The sequence below is a fragment of the Leucoraja erinacea genome, chromosome 3 (assembly GCF_028641065.1).
Source record: "Leucoraja erinacea ecotype New England chromosome 3, Leri_hhj_1, whole genome shotgun sequence".
Classification (NCBI taxonomy): domain Eukaryota; kingdom Metazoa; phylum Chordata; class Chondrichthyes; order Rajiformes; family Rajidae; genus Leucoraja; species Leucoraja erinaceus.
The window spans coordinates 41,388,622-41,407,675 of NC_073379.1; the positions used below are offsets into that span (position 1 = coordinate 41,388,622).

General features: G+C 42.7%; 1 protein-coding gene across 1 annotated transcript in view; it reads right to left on the bottom strand.

The window, feature by feature from the left end:
* Window positions 1-19,054, bottom strand: part of pgm5 (phosphoglucomutase 5) — a 134,797-nt gene that overhangs the window by 69,165 nt on the left and 46,578 nt on the right. Inside the window, exons 3-6 of the mRNA XM_055632514.1 lie at window positions 15,823-15,969; window positions 5,374-5,499; window positions 2,948-3,138; window positions 1,838-1,992 (exon numbers count right to left, since the gene is read on the bottom strand). Of these exons, the coding sequence (XP_055488489.1) occupies window positions 1,838-1,992; window positions 2,948-3,138; window positions 5,374-5,499; window positions 15,823-15,969 (619 nt within the window). The remainder of the gene's footprint in view (window positions 1-1,837; window positions 1,993-2,947; window positions 3,139-5,373; window positions 5,500-15,822; window positions 15,970-19,054) is intronic.

The following is a 19,054-nucleotide window of genomic DNA, read 5'->3' on the forward strand; positions in this document are numbered from 1 at the left end:
GAGGGTAAACAGTCCATGGTTGGGGTGAGAGCAGTCCTTGGCGATGCTGAGCGCCCTCCGCAGACAGCACTTGCTTTGGACAGACTCAATGGAGGGGAGCGAGGAACCGGTGATGCGTTGGGCAATTTTCACCACCCTCTGCAATGCCTTCCGGTCGGAGACAGAACAGTTGCCATACCATACTGTGATGCAGTTGGTAAGGATGCTCTCGATGGTGCAGCGGTAGAAGTTCACCAGGATCTGAGGAGACAGATGGACCTTCTTCAGTCTCCTCGGGAAGAAGAGACGCTGATGAGCCTTCTTGATCAGAGTAGAGGTATTGTGGGTCCAAGAGAGGTCATCGGACATGTTGACTCCCAGGAACCTGAAGCTAGAAACACGTTCCACCTCCGTCCCGTTAATGTGGATGGGGGTGTGCGTGCCGCCTCTGGACTTCCTGAAGTCTACAATGAGCTCCTTGGTCTTCTTGGAGTTAAGGGCCAGGTTGTTGTCAGCGCACCATGCTGCTAAGTGCTGGACCTCTTCCCTGTAGGCCAGCTCATCGTTGTTGCTGATGAGCCCAATCACCGTTGTATCATCTGCATACTTGATGATGGTGTTAGTACCATGTACAGGTGTGCAGTCATAGGTGAAGAGGGAGTAGAGGAGGGGGCTCAGCACACAGCCCTGTGGAACGCCGGTGTTCAGGGTGAGGGTTGAAGAGGTGTGCTTGTCTAACCTCACAGACTGGGGTCTGTTGGTTAGAAAGTCCAGTATCCAGTTGCAGAGGGAGGGGTCGCTACACTTAAAGGTAGCTTTGGAAATTGACAAGCATAAAAAAATGCTGTCTTGGGAAAAACAGTCGAGGGAAATGAAAATAGTTTCCATATATTCTCCCCCACCCCTCCCCACCCATTTTGTATTCTACAAATGCCAAATAAATGAGAAAAAGTATTTGCCCTCTCCAACGTAGGGCATTTTTTAATACAATTGTTTAGAAAGACAAGTCAGCAGCACCATGGATAGCACTCTCATGCCCAGAGACAGGTAGGTTGGGAAGTTCCCACACTAGAGAGTTGAACACAAAGATCTAGACTGAGACTCCGATGAAGTACTGAGTAAGTGCTACACTGTCAGAGGTGCTGCCATTCTGATGAAACATCAGTCCAAGAACTCTCTGCCCCAACAGGTAAAGTTAAAATTTCCATGGCATAACCACAAAGATGTGCAGTGGTAGAACATAAAGTGCTGAAGTAATCAGTGGATCAGAAGCATCACTGGAGGACATGGATAGGTGACGTTTTGGGTTGGGACCCTTCTTCTGAAGAAAGGTCCCCACTTGAAATGTTGCCTATCCATGTCCTCCAGAAATGCTGCCAGTCTGAAGAAGTCACCCATTCCTTCTCTCCAGAGATGCTGCCAGTCCCGCTGAGTTACTCCAGCTGTTTTGTGTGTATCTTCGGTTTAAACCAACATCTGCAGTTCCTTCCTACACATTTGCGCTGCCAGACCCACTGAGTGTACTCCAGCACGTTGTATCCCTGTGCAAGATTCCAGCATCTGCATTTTCTTGTACCTCTAGATGAGCAGTGGTGTCTTGGTCAGTAAACATCCTTCAGTGAACATCACTAAAACAATATTGGTCTTGTCATTATTACACTTCTATTGCGGATCGAGCTGAGTGCATTGGTTGTCATGTTGTCATGTTCCTACAATACTTCATTGGCTGTGAAACAAACTAGGATGTACTCAGATCACGAGCACCATAGAAATGCAAGTCTTTCTTTCACTGATGCATAAAATCACGTTACACTTTAATTATTTAAGTGAGGGCTTTAAGTGAGCCATCCTTTCTTACCTGTCCAGTGCTGTACTGGTGGGCATGCTCCTCGCAAATCCTCGAATTCCTGTTTTCTGGAAGTACGGAATGCAGGAGATATTTGCTGCAATCACAGCAATGGAATCCGAGGGATTGACAAAGAACCCATTTCGCCCGAGGATCAAGTTGCGATCCTGTCATGAACAAAATAATCTTGTTTAATATCTGTACCTTATCCCCAATTCAAATTTGACTAGTTTATCTTCTAACGACCTCCAACAGTGATGTGGAATGTTTCAAAGTGAATGCAGGCTCTGTAATCTGGTCATTATTTTACCTGGATTCTGAGAAAAGAGCCAGAATCTAAGGGAGGAGAAAGAGGCTGCAATTTGAAGATGGGTTCTGAAGCCCTAACCTGCACATGCAAGAACTATAACCATTGATACAGGGAGATCCTCTGAGAATTAGTCCTTCAATTGAATTGACTGGTATGGCTTTGAATTTAATGAAGTTAACCCTAAAGAGCAGAATCATTCACGTACAATTACTTACTTATTGAATTCTTCAAGGAAATTTGTTTTGATCAGAAGAGGCCATTCATTTGCTGAAACCTATTTGAGATTCAGCCTGATCAGCAGGATGGAGATACATTTTGTTATGACCATCCAAAGTTAGGATCCAGGAGGAAACTCTGAATTTGTAATCACGCAAGGTAACTCACATAACTCACATACAGTATGTTCATTACTTTGTATTGCTCCAAGAGGTTACACCAAATATATTGTCCATCTGGAATTATTGCTTTGTATTATAATTGTATTAAATAATGCAACAAATGTTTATTATTGAAGTTGATTTGACATTGTATGTTCTTAATCGGTTTTTAGACGATCAGGTTTTTAGACGGTTTTTAGACTATACCTAAAGACATGGAAAGTCCATGAATATCTTGCTCTCAAGCAGAGAGCTAATAATGATACATCCTGGTCACATTAAGACAGGAATGGAGATTGGGCAGTATGCCATCAAAACATGTAAATGCTCAGGTCGTTTACAGGAATGACAGCCTTGAGACTGAAGAAATATCTTAAGCACCATTAATGAAACAATCAATTGTCATGCACAAGAGTTATAATGATCAAATCTTACCCCATCTCCATCAAAGGCTGCACCAAACCCATACTCTCCACCTTTCATAGCCTCCAGGAGAGAGGTGGCATATGTAAGGTTTGGGTCTGGGTGTTGGCCACCAAAATCTTCCAACGGAACGCAATTGACAGCAGAGTTTGCAGGAGCTCCGAGCTCATCACAGAGTATTCGTCTCACATACGGACCCATAACTGTAAAGGAACCAAAGATGACCACAAGGAATTGTCAGTGCACAGCAACTTCATTCAGTAAAAATGGAACAGGCACCTGCTTGAGGTCCCCTTGGGCCTATTCTCCATTCAGTAAGGTGATGGATGATCTTTTCTTTGGTTTTGATTCTACTTTCACACTTGATCCCCATAAACCTCCACTGTTTAAACAACTGTTAGTATCAGCTTGTAGCACTGAGTTGAACTCTTTTTCTAAACAAAAATAATGTATTTAATTATGATCAAGATATAAAACAAAACCATGGTAACACACCCACCACCATATTACAAAATCACCAAATTATCTAGACATTAAATATTTAATGACCAATATTTACAATCTTTACAAATATACTAAATAACTAATATACAACTATGTCCCACTCTAACACTACCCAGGCACGGATGTAATCCCGGAAAAAGGACAAGCATCTAGCTCGGGCAAAGCCCTCTTCCGCCTGGCGCCGTGACTCATGGATGGCCAACGTGGCCAATCGCGGAGCAACCCAACCAGGACATCTTCAACCCTACCCACTCCCCTGAGCTGAACTCTGGAATAGAAATTCTAGAAACATACACTAGAAACATAGAAAATAGGTGCAGGTGGAGGCCATTCGGCCCTTTGTGCCAGCTCCACCATTCATTGTGATCATGGCTGATCGTCCCCAATCAATAACCCATGCCTGCCTTCTCCCCATATCCCTTGATTCCACTAGCCCCTAGAGCTCTATCTAACTCTCCCTTAAATCCATCCAGTGATTTGGCCTCCACTGCCCTCTATGGCAGGGAATTCCACAAATTCACAACTCTCTGGGTGAAAATGTTTTTTTCTCACAGTCTTAAATGACCTCCCCTTTATTCTAAGTCTGTGACCCCTGGTTCTGGACTCGCCCAATATTGGAAACATTTTTCCTGCATCCAGCTTGTCCAGTCCTTTTATAATTTTATGTTTCTATAAGATCCACCCTCATCCTTCTAAACTCCAGTGAATACAAGCCTAGTCTTTTCAATCTTACTCCCGAATAGAAAAAAAGACACAACGTGCTGGAGTAACTCAGCAGGTCAGGCAACATCTCTGGAATATATGGGTAGGTTATGTTCCAGTTTAATTACCTTGAATCCACGTAACTTCTCTGAAGGAGGGTCTCTACCCAAAACATCACCTTTCCATGTTCTCCAGAGATGCTGCCTGTCCTGCTGAGTTACTCCAGCACCTTTTGTCTTTTTTAGTAAACCAGCATCTGCAGTTCCTTGTTTCTCTCCTGAATAAAGTTTGGTTTACCCACTTAACCATCTGTCTTCCCACTTTTCAGTGATAAATCAACCTGCAGCACTATCCATCCATGGTCTGTGTGAGCAGCACCATGCCACCCATATAATGGGGCCTGTCCGGAATTGGAAGCTGGGGCTCTTTGCATATTAGGTGTCTTAAAGCCCGAAGCAAGAATTGTACCCCAAAATCAGTGAGCTAAGTTGTGAGGCCGCACTGTTAGATACAATTGATGATCGCATCTTCCCCACTCTATTCACACGAGGGCAATTCCTCAAAGCTGAAACCATTTTGAAAAACCTTCAACATATCCTCTCTAAAGTGTTCACATTGCTGAGCTGAAACATCTCAGGGTAGAAGGTTGCCCTTGGTGTGCAGTACTTATTACATTCATGGCTTGTATCTGGCTCTGTGAGGTGAGCCAGATCCACTGGAATTAGATATCTCCAGTGGAACCAAGTGTTGGGTGGAAATTGCACAAGTATTTAAACACCAAGGACCAACGTCAAGGTCTACCTGATCATCTCTAGCAACAGTCGCATAAGTTATTATTTATATGAATGTTATTCGCATTTGAGTTCCCCATTTTCTGCAATTTATTCTTCAGTTTGGGTGGCACGGTGGCACAGCGGTAGAGCTGCTGCCTTACAACGCTAGGGACCCGGGTTCGATCCTGACCATACGTGCTGTCTGCATGGAGTTTGTACATCCTCCCCACGACTGTGTGCTCTGGTTTCCTCCCACACTCCAAAGACGTACAGGTTTGTAGGTTAATTGGCTTTAGTAAACAGTCCTTAGTGTGTCGGATAGTACTCGTATATGGAGGTTGATGGGCCTATTTCTGCACAGTATCTGTAAATTAAACTAAACTCAACTAGAAGAGCCAGTGACCAAAGAAACAAATCAAGAAACAATCATCAGTCCATCTGGGGTCATGTTCAACTTGCCTCCATGCATGGCATCTATCCTTATTTTCAACTGGTTGGGTCCAGTGAGCAATCCTTTGATGGCACTGAAGTCGAAGATGCTCCTCAGCATGTTGAGGTAAACCTCCACTGTGTCCACAATTTCAACTGGAAAGGTAGAAGGAGATAATCAACGTAGTATTAAAATAAGCAGGAATGAAAGTCACTCTTTGAGTGCAGTTTGGTAAGTAGGCATTGACATTGTTAAACTATTTCAAGCAATAATATTAATCTAATTTTTCCTTAGGCAACTCATTAAAATGATGCTCCCACCCTAATAAAAACTCCTGCTTTGTCAATAAATTGCCTGTAAAATAGCTGAGGTACATGCAAATGTTCATCTCATTCACCATCAGTGACTGAGGACTAAGGGTGATGCCAGTTGCAAGCTAAAGCACTTGCACTGTTTCTCCGGAATGAGAAGGGGATGAAGGAAAGGCTTGATTCATGAGAATTATCGTGGGCTTTTCTTCTCATTATGTCCAAGGCAGGTGAGGATAAGAGATGCAGTCTGCTGTCACATTTCAGTTCTTGTTACACAACCATTAGTTTGTGACATATTAAGTATATATTCATGCACTTTTTTTGCCAACATCAATCCCGCGGGTAGCCTGATTCCCAGCAGGCTCTTGAATAAATAAAATCCTCCATAATTTACCTCTGACCTTCCACCTCCTACTTTAAATCCATGCCGCTGGTTTTAGGTAATGTCCTTTGTATCCCAACTCTCCCTCTTGTGATTTTATGCATCTGACTTAAATCTCCTTTCAGCTTCACCAATTCCAGCCCTTGCCTAACCTATCTTTCTTATTACAATTTGCCAGTCTTGACAACATTTTTGTAAATCGTTCTCTTTGTCCTCTCTCGTGCAGTTCACATCCTTGCTCTAATGTTACGAGCAGAAGTCCTGGTCATAATTTATGGGAATCAACCTGGGAATACAGTGCCTGTACGCAAAATGGTCATGAAACAAAGAAAAACGCACAGGCTTATAAAATTAACGTGACGTATCTTTCAATCTTTCAGTTGGGTGGACTGCATTTTCCGTGCAGTTTTACATGTTAAACATGTTCAAATTGTCATGGGTGATACCCATGTTTTTGGAAACTGGTAAAATATTGCATCAAAGGCATCAATATTTCCTATAGTTCAATCATGGTCACTGACAGACAGAAGTTTGGTGGCAGAGAAGGATGGAGTGCAGTGAGTCTTTAATCTATGAGACTCACCAGACAAGCCAAGCAGACAGATGAACAGGCAGACAGGTAGATGTACAGTGAGACAAACTGCATATTCAACTATGCAACACTATTTTATTACTCTCACTGGAGCATGAGGCAAGATGATTGCTCTGAAATGAAAGCATTTGAAACCATGGATGAGAAATTTAAACCAGAGGCATTACTTAACCAGGCAGCCAGTGATGTTCAGTGAACACAAAACTAATGGAAGAATGGGACTTTGGACCAAAGTGGGACATGGGTAGTAGTGTCAAAGTGTCATGTTTACAGAGGGTAGAATGAGGGAGCTTAACCAGATGGAACAAAGACCAAATGCGACCGTCAGCATCAGTGAACTACTTAGTTGGAATGCTCCAATATTACCAAATGGGCCATCTTAGGGCAACATGGATCCATAAAATTAAGAATCAAATATGACACAAAGATGGTGAACAGTCTGGTTCAGTTTTGAATGGTTGCCAGGGAGATGGATGGAATTAGTGACTGTGGAACAGAACTCGGGCCAGGAACTGAAGATGATAATTTAGTTTGTTTCACTATTTAGTCAAAGGACATCCTAATTTTTCAGCTCTTCCAATCGTGGATCTTGGCCAAGCAATCTGTCAGTTTAGAGACAGGGCAGGTGTCAAAGGAGGTGGTGATGATATAGAGTGGAAGTCATTGGTATCAGTCATTGAAGTGATTTCTGATAATGTTGCCAAAGTACAGTGTGTAGTTGAGAACCAGGAGAAGGCCATCGATGATCCTTGTGAGATACAAGGGGTATGTGTGCAGGTATCAGTTGATTGGCCATTATTAGGATTATTTTCCTCCCATTGGACGATTTAGTGAGGTACATATGGTCTCATCTATCTGTGCACCAGTCAAGAAGTATTGAAGGAAAATGATACAACCAACTGTGTCTAGGGCACAGAAGAGATATTTCAATCCCATAGGATGTTTGCATTGATTTTGATTGGGAATATAAACAGTTTGAAGAAGTGCTCCCTTCACAGATGCTGCCTGACCCACTGAGTTACTCCAGCACTTTGCGTTTTGCTCAAGATTCCAGCACCTGCTGTTGCTTGTGTCTCCATAAACAGAGATCATTGGAAACACTCAGCAGGTCAGGCAGCATCTGTGGAAAGAGAAGTCGTTAATATTTCACATTGAAGATCCTTTTCACTTTCTGATGAAGGATTTTCAAATTGAAAAGTTAACTCGGTTTCTGTTTCCATGGATGCTGCCTGACCTCCTGAGTATTTCCAGAGTTTATCGTACACACTCCCAGCACCTTGCTGTGCTTTGATGTTGGTTCCAGTTGATTTTGATAAGAGCTACCTTTGGCAATGTGGACAGCAACCTGATCGGTGGAATTCAAACAAGGGTTTTGGGGAAGTATGGAAATAATCCTGGAAGCACTCAATGGAAAGGAAAGGAAATGACAGGGGCAAAGGACCATGTGAGGGGAAGTTGAGAATGTTGAACTAAAAGAACAACACACTGATAGCAAGTAGAAAAATGGGGAATGACAACTAGAGTTCATCAGGAAAGAACAGAGCATTCAAACAGAAGGCACACCTCCAATAGTAGCCAGAGCAATGAAAAATGGTAGAGGCAAAGGCCAAATTAAAGGCATTTTATTAGAATGCATGTAGTATTCAAAACAAGATGAATGAATTAATGGCATGAACAGAGATGAATGGATATGATCACATAGCCTCTAAAGAGATAAAGCTGTAAAGTGACCAAGATTGGGAATAAATTATTCCAGGCACATTGGCCTTCATCAGTCAGAGTATTGAGTACTGAAGTTGGGAGGTCATGTTACAGTTGTATAATACATTGGTGAGGCCACATTTACATTATTGTGTTCCATTTTGGTCAACATGTTATAGGAAAGACGACAAGCTGGAAAGGGTGTGGACAAGATTTACGAGGATGTTGGCAGGAATCCAGGGCCTGAGCTATAGGGAGAGGATGAGCAGAATAGGACTATTTCTTGGAACCCAAGAGGATGAGGGGTGATCTTATAGAGGTGTACACATTAATGAGAGGAATAAATCCATTAAATGCAGTCTTTTGCCCAGAGTAGAGGAATTAAGAACCAGAGGACATAGGGAGGAATATTTAATAGGAACCTGCGGGGTAACTTTTTTTACACAAAGGGCAGTGGGTATATGGAACAAAGTGTCAGAGGAGGTAGTTCAGGAAGGCATGATCATAACATTTAAGAAACATTTGGACAGCTACATGGAGAGAATAGATTTAGAGCACCAAGCACGGGCAGGTGGGCCTACTGTAGATGGGGCATGTTGATCGTCATGGGCAAGTTGGGATGAAGGGCCTATTTCTATTCTGTATAACTTTAGGACTATGACGAAAAGATGGCAAAAAGTCTGAGTCGATTTGGGTTCACTTGTGGAATATTGTGATCTATTGCGATTGCGAAGGTTAAACAAAGATTCACCAGACTGATTCTGGGATGGTGGGTTTAGCAGACAAGGTTTATCTTGTCTTGATCTTGGAAGAATGAAAGTTGATCCCATTGACAGATACAGGGTTTGACAAGATAGATGTAAAGTTGATGTTTCCCCTGGCTGTGCTGCCGAGACCCAGGGACTACTATCTCTAAATCAAGACAGTGTAAGTCAGAGAAGTGATGTATCTTTGTATCCTGAGGGTGGTACACACTATCCTCAGTCGTTGGGCTATAGAGAGTATGGGTTAAGTGTGGACATTTACATCCATCTTTTCTTTTTTCAAATTTCACCCAGTCACATTCCAATCTTTCCTGTCTTCCCCTGTTTCTGCATTTGTTTTAAATGTTGTTACCTCAAGGAAGTTTTCAGTTGTAATGAGGAGCTGCACAGCTGAAAGGTTAACTTCATTTCTCTTGTCATAGGTTCTACCTGACCTTTTGAATGTTTTCAGCATGTTATGTTTATATCAATGGATGCTGATGCCAATGCCATGACCTGGAGCCCTTTTCCAATCAGTCAGCATCAAGCATTCCAGGTTAGGCCACAGTGCAGCCAAATGCAACTTGGCATTAATCCTACCTTCAAAGAGTTTTCAGCCTCCTGTGTATTTGTAACATTTTCCACACCAGCCATCTGAATAAAATTACTACTTTGTTATCAAATATTCGGCAACTTTATGCCTCGAAAATACTCCCTATGGTAGATTAGGTTTAAACTTGTTAAATTATTTTCATGAAGCCATCAGACCAGAGAAGCCGGCATCAAATTGGTCTCCACAGTCCGATGATGGCCGAACAATGTTCAAACTTGTGAGAGTCAAATTACGACTTGTTTCCATTTGTTACACCAATGTATTTTGAGCAGAAACAGCAGAATCAACATAAATACTTAGGGTAATTTTAAATATGAAATCCAAATCCACTCAGACTTTCCAGCATGTTCTCTGCTTGTTGAGGATGTTGATTAAACCTGATCACCCCTTCCTCCCCCCACCATCCACAACATTAGTTCCACCCCTGGTTCATTGTTAAGTAACTCAACTGATTGCATAGGTTTGGGAATGCTCTGCAAAATGCACTCAGTTCCTCACAAGAACATGGACACAAATCAACGCACCTTAAATATTATTCCATTTAAACGAACAATTAATTTACAAGGAGAATAACGTGAGTACATTGGTTACAATGTTAAACAATCCAATATTGTTATGGTCAATTTCAGTGCTATTTTAATGAGTCATTCATTCATTGTCCTGATTAAAATTCTTGTCTTTAGTAATCTGCACATTTTCAGCTTCCTTGATTAGATTAGTCTCGGTCACTGATGAGAAGTATATCATGGAATATATTTTAATGGAAAGAAGAGATTATATGACAAAAATGTTGTTTGACATATAACATTTTATATCGGTGATTAAGGTAGTGAATATTGGAAGCATAACTGGACCACTGCCAATTCTATGCTCATCTAATCAATTCCCTTTGTTCTCACCCTTGCCGTGGAGCAGCAGGTAGTGTTGCTGCCGCAACGTTTCTCCTGATGACTATTTGGATTTCTCCTGGATGGGGTCTGGCTTCCTCCCAATGCCATGGTGGCTGGTATAAAATGTTACTGTAAACATTTTGACCACAAAATGGAGAATGCTTTCAACTAATTGTAGATGCTGTATTCTAGCCTGAGATGCTGTTGGTGTTTGGAACGACTGGGCGAAACGCTTGCTTTGGTAACAGCTGAATCCAATACCTAGGCAGCCTTTGTCACATCAAGCCAAGTGGTTAATTATTCTTAAAAGTGACTGGGTTTTTATTTCTGGCAAGTTTTCTGGTGTCACTTTGGCTAGTGGCATCCTCTAAGCAGCTGTCCAGCACTTGAAGGTTGCTAACGGCCTCCCTGCAGAAGTGTTGACAGATCAGATCCCCCAGTGGAACTTTCTTCATGAACCTTCAGTAGCTATCTTGGAACTTGAGAGGTCCGTAGAATGAATGTACCTTTAAAACATCATAGAGCCCGTTCATGTTTCTCGGACTGGACCCAACCCACCGGACGCCAATCACGGTTCAGAGTAGCTGCTTTGCCTCTGCCTCAAAAGATCACGGGTTCAAGTTCCACTCCTGAGAGTTGAACACACTTGTGCATTACTGAGGGATGCTTTTGGATAAAACGTTCAACCAAAGTTCTGCCTGCCCTCTGGGGTGTACATAAATATCCTACAGTACTATTTTGAAGCAATGTATGTGAAAAAATATTTGACACCCAACCACACAGAGACAGGTGGCTGAAGGTCTGGTCAAACAGCACAGGTTATAAGTTGTTTCTTAAAGAGGAGCGAACAGCAGATAGATTAAGAGAGTGAATTCCAGAGCTTGTGGCCAGAGGAATGGAAGTGGTGGGTTCAGCCCAGTCCAGTTCATCGTGGGCACTGCCCCCCCCCCCTCAATAGAATGCATTTACATGAGGTGATGCCTCAAGAAGGTGGCATCATTTTTTACATTTATCAGGATCATGAATCAACTAGCAAAACCCTAAACATAGCTTGGTCTTCTTGAAAAATAAGAACATGTATGTCAGGCTGTTGTTCATCGACTACAACAGCATCTTCCTCTCTAAACCTATCATCAAACTCAAGGAACTAGGACTCTGCTAATCCTTACTCAATTGGGTCCTTGACTTCCTCATCAGCAGACAGTGATGTAATCACAAATTAAGCCCATCAATGCATCTACTTCTCCGAAGAACAGGGAAGTTTAGCATGTCACCAAATCATCTATTGAACTTCCACAAGTGTGTGATAGAGAGCATACCAACTGGTTGCATCACTGCCTAGTTTGGTAACTTAAATGCCCAAGAACAAACGAGGCTGTGGAAAGTGGTGGATATTGCCCGGTCCATCACGGACATTGACCTCCCCACCATCGAAGGGATCAACAGTAGCACTGCCTCATAAAGACAGCAAATATCATCAAAGGCCCACATTGCCTTGGTCATGCTCCCAACTGGCTGCAACCGTCGGGAAGAAGGTACAGGAACCTGAGAAACATTGTCTCCAAGCTCAAGAACACCTTCTTCCCATCAACTGTCAGGCTTTTGAAACATGCCACATAAGCCCAGCCACAACACTGCCACAGCTAAGATCCACTATAGACTTTGTTTTAGCTTGCACTATGGACTTCAGTTTTCACTCTTTTATTGTACTGTTGATTAATGTATATTTATTGGTCGCGTTGTTGAGTTCATGTGCCTGTGATGCCACAGCAAGTAAGAATTTCATTGTTCTGTTTCTGGTGCATCTGACAATTACACATTCTTGAGAATTGACTCTTGCCCAGCCTGACCAGTCTGGCATGCCTTCCCGCTCTACATTTTGCAACATTGACATTCCTTTGCCTGTGATCTTACTTTCTAACGGTTCCACTCACTCAAACTCAAAGTAGTCTTTATTGTCATTCAGACCTTGCGGTCTGTACGAAATGTTGTTGCCTTGCAGTCCTACATATAGTAAAAATGACAAAAACACACAATAAACACAAATTAACATCCACCACAGTGAGTTGAATACTCCTCACTGTGATGGAAGGCAAAAGTCTTAAGTCTTTGTCTCTTCCCTTCTTATTCTCCCTCTGTGGCGAGGCGATCCAGGCTTCGGATGTTGTGACCCCGCGGGGCGATGGTAAGTAATGTCAGTCCCGCGGCTGAATCCATGCTCCCCGCATTCACCAGCTGATCATGGGTACAGCTTGTTCCCATGGCCACCCTCCTTTATCTTATCTGAGATAACCCCTTCCCCACTCTACCTGCAGCTTAACAAGCATCTTCTGTCTCCTGTACAGTATTGATGAAAGGTCTCAGACCTGAAACATTGATTCTGTTTCTCTTCCCACAGATGCTGCCTAACCTGTTGAGTAATTTCAGCCTTTTCTGCACCACCTTGATCTGGTCTGTCCTTTCATGAATCCAATCCCACAACAATGTGTTTAACTCTTAACCATCCATTGAATTAGCCCAGCAGACACTTCAGGGGCAACTAGACTGGGAGGTCAATGCTGGCCTTACCAGCAACACCCAAGTTTCATTAATGAATTAAAAAGAATGCTGCATTGAGATCAGACATGTGGCAACTTCCAGTATGTGAGCATGAGATGAAGAAGTGAGCCTCTCTCCACCTCTAGTACAAGGCTGGTATCCCAGTAATTGACTATTACCATACAGGCTAATCCAGATGAATGCATTTTGCTTCATTCCCCATCTCTTATGTACAGATTTCAATCGTCAGCTCCAGCCAACAACGTTGATGAAGACCTGCTGCTGATGGGCATGTCACCAGTCATTTCAGTACAGCTGCCTCAACTTACAGTCACTCAACACTGGCCTGAGGAAGCGCTTGCCAAGAGGGAGCCTGTGGTATGCAGCATTTCAACTCTTGAGAGCCAGCTACAAGCGTTGCCAGTATAACAGCTGAAGCTCAGCATTGCTTCACTTAAGCTGCACACTCTCTTCTTGCAAAACCTGGGTGCTTTCTAAATGGACCATGATTGTCACAAGCTGAAGACTGTTCTGTGAGCAGCCTCGTAACTGAATAAAGTTATGATTGGTCTGTATCGACAGTCCATCTACTCACCTTGGTTCCATAATCCTTAATGATCTCTGTTTAAGAAAAGTCTGAAGAAGGATCTCAACCCGAAACGTCACATATTCTTTCTCTCCAGAGATGCTGCCTATCCTGAAGAAGGGTTTCGGCCCGAAACGTTGCCTATTTCCTTCGCTCCATAGATGCTGCTGCACCCGCTGAGTTTCTCCAGCTTTTCTGTGTAACCTGCTGCCTATCCTGCTGAGTTACTCCAGAATTTTGTGTCTATCTTAAGAAGCGTCTAACATTCTTGGTTTTGAAATTTTCCATTGACTGCCAACCTCCGAAGCTTTTTTCGGAGGGAGTGAGCCCTGGGTTTCACTTCCCCTTGTCTGAGGAATTGCTTCCTGATAATACTTCTGAAAGGCTTGGCTCCAGATTTTTCTAGCCCTTTGTTCTGCCCTCTACCCCTCAGGGAACCTGTTTGTCTCCATCCACACTGATCAATTAGGAAGAATACGACTGTAGTTTACTTCACCTGTTCTTATGTTCAACCCTGAGCCCAATATGGTTAGTGATCATTGGAGAAGGTAAGTGATGGAACAAACACATCTCTAGATAGTTACACCCGACTTGTACCAATACACTGCCACCCCATTACACCACCACCCCTACAACACTCCTGCTGTTTATTCCAGTCCAGTTTCAGGTCAAGTACCTGCTTAGAAAATTAATATTGTTTTATTATTATCCCGTGTACCGAGACACAATGGAAATCTTTGTTTTGTGTGCTACACAAGCAGATCATACCATACGGGTGCTATCATGCCATATATCAATTCAACACATCATACAAAAGAGAAAATAAATGAGTGAAGTATACAATGTTGCAACTATAGAGAAAAACCTTCGCGGTAGTCAATCCAATGAACGAGGGCTCAAGCCTCATGATCATGTGGATAGCAGGGACTTCGGAGAGATGAATTGGCGGAGGTGGGGAGGGGAGTGTGGCAATGACTCAACTCAACTTGAAGTCAGAATCTGTCATTTGGTGTTGAATGTTTATGGTTACATATCAAAGAAAAATATTGGATTTCTTTCACATCTTTCAGTGTTTCTGGATGTTCTAAAATATTCTGCAATCAATGAAGTGTAATCTTCATTGAAATGTAAGAAAATGTCAGTGAATATAAAACAGGTATCTCAAAATTTACCAGTCAGATACAGAGTGATGGATTCTTCTCCACCTCTTGTGTACAGATATCAGCTAACTTCTCATTTGAGTTATGGCACATCCACCTGTTTAGGAACTTGGAACCAAACCTAGGATTTGGTGCTGAAGAGCCAAGAGTGTGAGATGAGCTCATCATGCTTTGCGTCAAAAAAGAATGTGCGGCCAACGCATTCATGGCTGACACCTAAAGGTCTTCCCTGAGTCCATTTGGGAAACTTCCCTCATGCGAGAGATATTGGATTTTCTTAAAGCTTGCATCCCCAATCAGTTCAAAACACAATCCTTGGTATCAAACACGTAGATAATCTGTTTTCTTTATTCTGTACCTACTACAAAGCATATCACTACTCTGCATCAAGAACTACTATGCTGGATTGAGGTACCTTTATTTTGAAAGCATACGTTAAGAATGTTTGCTGAGAAATAACCAAGTTGATAATTTTCTTGGAGCCTAAACCAACTTAAATACCCTTTGAACTAAGGCAATATACATAAGGTGGGCTTCCTCATGAAAGGCCTGGATAGAGTGGATGTGGAGAGGATGTTTCCACTAGGGAGAGTCTAGGACCAGAGGCCATAGCCTCAGAATAAAGGGATGTACCTTTAGGAAGGAGATGAGGAGGAATTATTTTAGTCAGAGGGTGTTGAATCTGTGGAATTCATTGCCACAGACGTCTGTGGAGGCCAAATCATTTGGGTCTTTTTAAGGTGCAGATTGAAAGATCCTTAATTAGTACGGGTGTCAAGGGTTATGGGGAGAAGGCAGGAGATGGGGTTGAGAGGGAAAGATAAATCAAGCATGATTGAATGGCAGAGTAGACTTGATGGGCCAAATGGCCTAATTCTGTCTCCTACAATTTATGAACTTAATTTGCAAAAGACAATAATTTGGATCAATTCCGAATGGGAGCAGACAATCTCAACATGTACCTCGGAATGGTTTAAACTTGTTCTCCAGATCAAAGTCTTGCCTGCCCAGCCGAGAGAGATCCACTCTTAAATCAGGACAGGTGGCAAACTCTTCTATCGTTTTACTGATCTGGTAAATCTTTTCAGTCACCGACTCGGGAGCAGGACCTGGAAATACAATGTAAAAATTGCAAAACATTAAAAAAAACTAGCAAACCCTTTAGTTATTTCGACAATTACTTTGTAAAAGAAGAACTAAAGATCAACCTCCATAGTGTAATAAACATCCTTGTGTCCAAAGTGACATAATCTTGGCTGCTTATTTTCAACCTGGAGTTCTACGTTGTGAAAAACCCAATAACATTTTTTGTTTTTAGATCAGCTTTCTTGATGCTCCTACGCACTCCTCCATTTCTCATCTCCCAGGTTTCATGGTCAACATGTAGAGATGCAATATCTACATGCACAGATGGGAAGATAGGGGATTGAGGTGGGATCTTATAGAAACTTACAAAATTCTTAAGGGGCTGGACAGGCTAGATGCAGGAAGATTGTTCCCGATGTTGGGGAAGTCCAGGACAAGGGTCACAGTTTAAGGATAAAGGGGAAATCCTTTAGGGCCGAGATGAGAAAAACATTTTTCACACAGAGAGGGGTGAATCTCTGGAACTCTCTGCCACAGAAGGTAGTTGTGGCCAGTTCATTGGCTATATTTAAGAGGGAATTAGATGTGGCCCTTGTGGCTAAAGGGATCAGGGGGTATGGAGAGAAGGCAGGTACAGGATACTGAGTCGGATGATCAACCATGATCATATTGAATGGCGCTGCAGGCTCGAAGGGCCGAATGGCCTACTCCTGCACCTATTTTGTATGTTTCTATGTTTCTATGCTGTTGAAAATGGAGACTGATGTAGAAAAGTAGAGTATGGGGACGGGGTCTTTGGCCCACAATGTCTGTGACATAAATCTTATTCCACCCACACCTTGAATTGTCCACATCACATTCCAATCCTATCCAACTGCATCACCGCATCTCTCCCTACCTCTGCAATTTGTTTCCACCGTTCTAATAGTAGAAGGCAGCACAGTGACATAGCTAGTTGAGCTGCTGCCTCATAGCTCCAAGGACCAGAGTTCAACCCTGATCTTTGTTGCTGTCTGTATGCAGTCAGCACATTCTCCCTGTGACTGTGCGGGATTCTTCCCAGTGCTCCAGTTTCCTTCCACATCCCAAAGGTGTGCGGCTGGATAGGTTAATTAGTCAATTTGTGGGTGTGCAATAAAATTGGGGGAAGAGTTCATGGGAATATGGGGAGAATACAATGGGTTAGTGTAAGAATGGCTGTTTGAAGGTTGGCATAGACCCAGTAAAGACCCAGTGGGCTGAAGGGCTTATTGTCAAGAGGTATCTCTCCCAATGACTGACTCTTTAGAGGTCTTTGGCCAGAAACATAAACTTTGTACCTCTTTCTACAAATGTTTCCTGATGCGCTGGGTGTTTCCAGCAATTTTTATTTTTATTTCAGGTCTCCACTGTTCTTTGATTTTTAATATCTCATTTGTTGCACTTGCAACACATTTTGGCACAGATACATCTAACGGGTGTTCCTTCATGGAACTGAACCACTTTTATAGCAAGAGTACATTAAGTTTAGCTGGTGCTTGGAATCTAATAGTCTCTGTCCTTACATGACTTATCTTATCAGCTTCATGGAATTTTGATGACAACTTCTGTGTAGACGTAGTGTATGGTCAGTAAAAATAATATTCTTCGGGGAACCCCACATGGTCACAAGGAGAACGTGCAAACTCCACACCGACAGCATCCGAGGTCAGGATTGAACCCTAGTCTCTGGCGTGTGAGGCATCTGCTCTACCAGCTATGCCACTGTATCTGTCACCATGTCACAGGAGCTTCCCTAATTCACTCACTTAATTTAAACTAACAAATGTATCCTATTTATGAAATAACTTGCATTGTGCATGGCAGCATTTCTTACACTGAACTTCAGTATAGAGACAAACATATAGATATTCCGACATCCTATATGAAAACTATGCATCCACAATACACAAAACAGTTGGCCATAATTTGATATGCTGCAGTTTAGCTGCATAATTGGAACAATTATAATTGGTTACATAAACATCAACATTTAACAGAAAGATTAGAAAGTCTTGCATTTCAATGGAACTTTCATGACCATAAAACACCAGAGCTTTACAGCCAAGGAAAGCAATTGAATGTCACCTTTGTTGCAATGTATTAGTGAATTGGCCATACCAACCTGCAACACGCAGCAACATAATAGTAAACGGATCACCCGATCTGGTTTTATTAATTGTGTGATTAATCTTCCCCCAGGACACTAGGAAGAATTCCCGTGCTTTTCTTCAAAATGATGCAGTGGAATCTTTTGCTTCCTCCCGAAGGCAAAAACTGGGCCTCTGTGTTGCGCCTCATCAGAAAGATTATGCCGGTGACTGGGCAGCACTCTTTCTATACAACAGCTGGCATCTTTACCATTGTGCAAGTTATCATAGGTGGGATTTTGAGATAAAATTTGATACTTAGCCATTGGATATTTGAGCATAGAAACATAGAAAATAGGTGCAGTAGTAGGCCATTCGGCTCTTCGAGCCAGCACCGCCATTCAATATGATCATGGCTGATCATTCAAAATCAGTACCCCTTTCCTACTTTTTCCCCATATCCCTTGATTCCTATGGCCCCAAGAGCTCTATCTACCTCTCTCTTGGAAACATCCAGTGAATTGGCCTCCACTGCCTTCTGTGGCAGAGAATTCCACATATTCACAACTCTCTGGGTGAAAAGCTCAGAAGGACCATCTAAAAGGTGGTACAGCGGTAGAGTTGATGCCTTCCAGGCCTCCACGTTCTGTACTTTCTCCCTGTGACCACGTGCGTTTTCTCCGGGTGCTCTGCTTTTCTCTCACATCCCAAAGACGTACAGGTTTGTAGATTAATTTGGCTCTGTAAAAGTGCCCTAGAGTGTAGGATAGAACCAGTGCATGGATGATTTCTGACCGGCGCAGACCCGGTGGGCTGAAGGGCCTATTTCCAAGTTGTATCTCTAAAACCTAAAGAGAGGTAGGGAGGCAGAGAGATTCAAGGAATGCATTCTTGAGCTTGTGGTTGTGTTATTGTGAGGCATGACTGGTCGTTGTAAAGTGATAGAATGTGGAGATGATCAAGAGATCTGAAGGGATTGCTGGGCTGGAAGAGATTACCA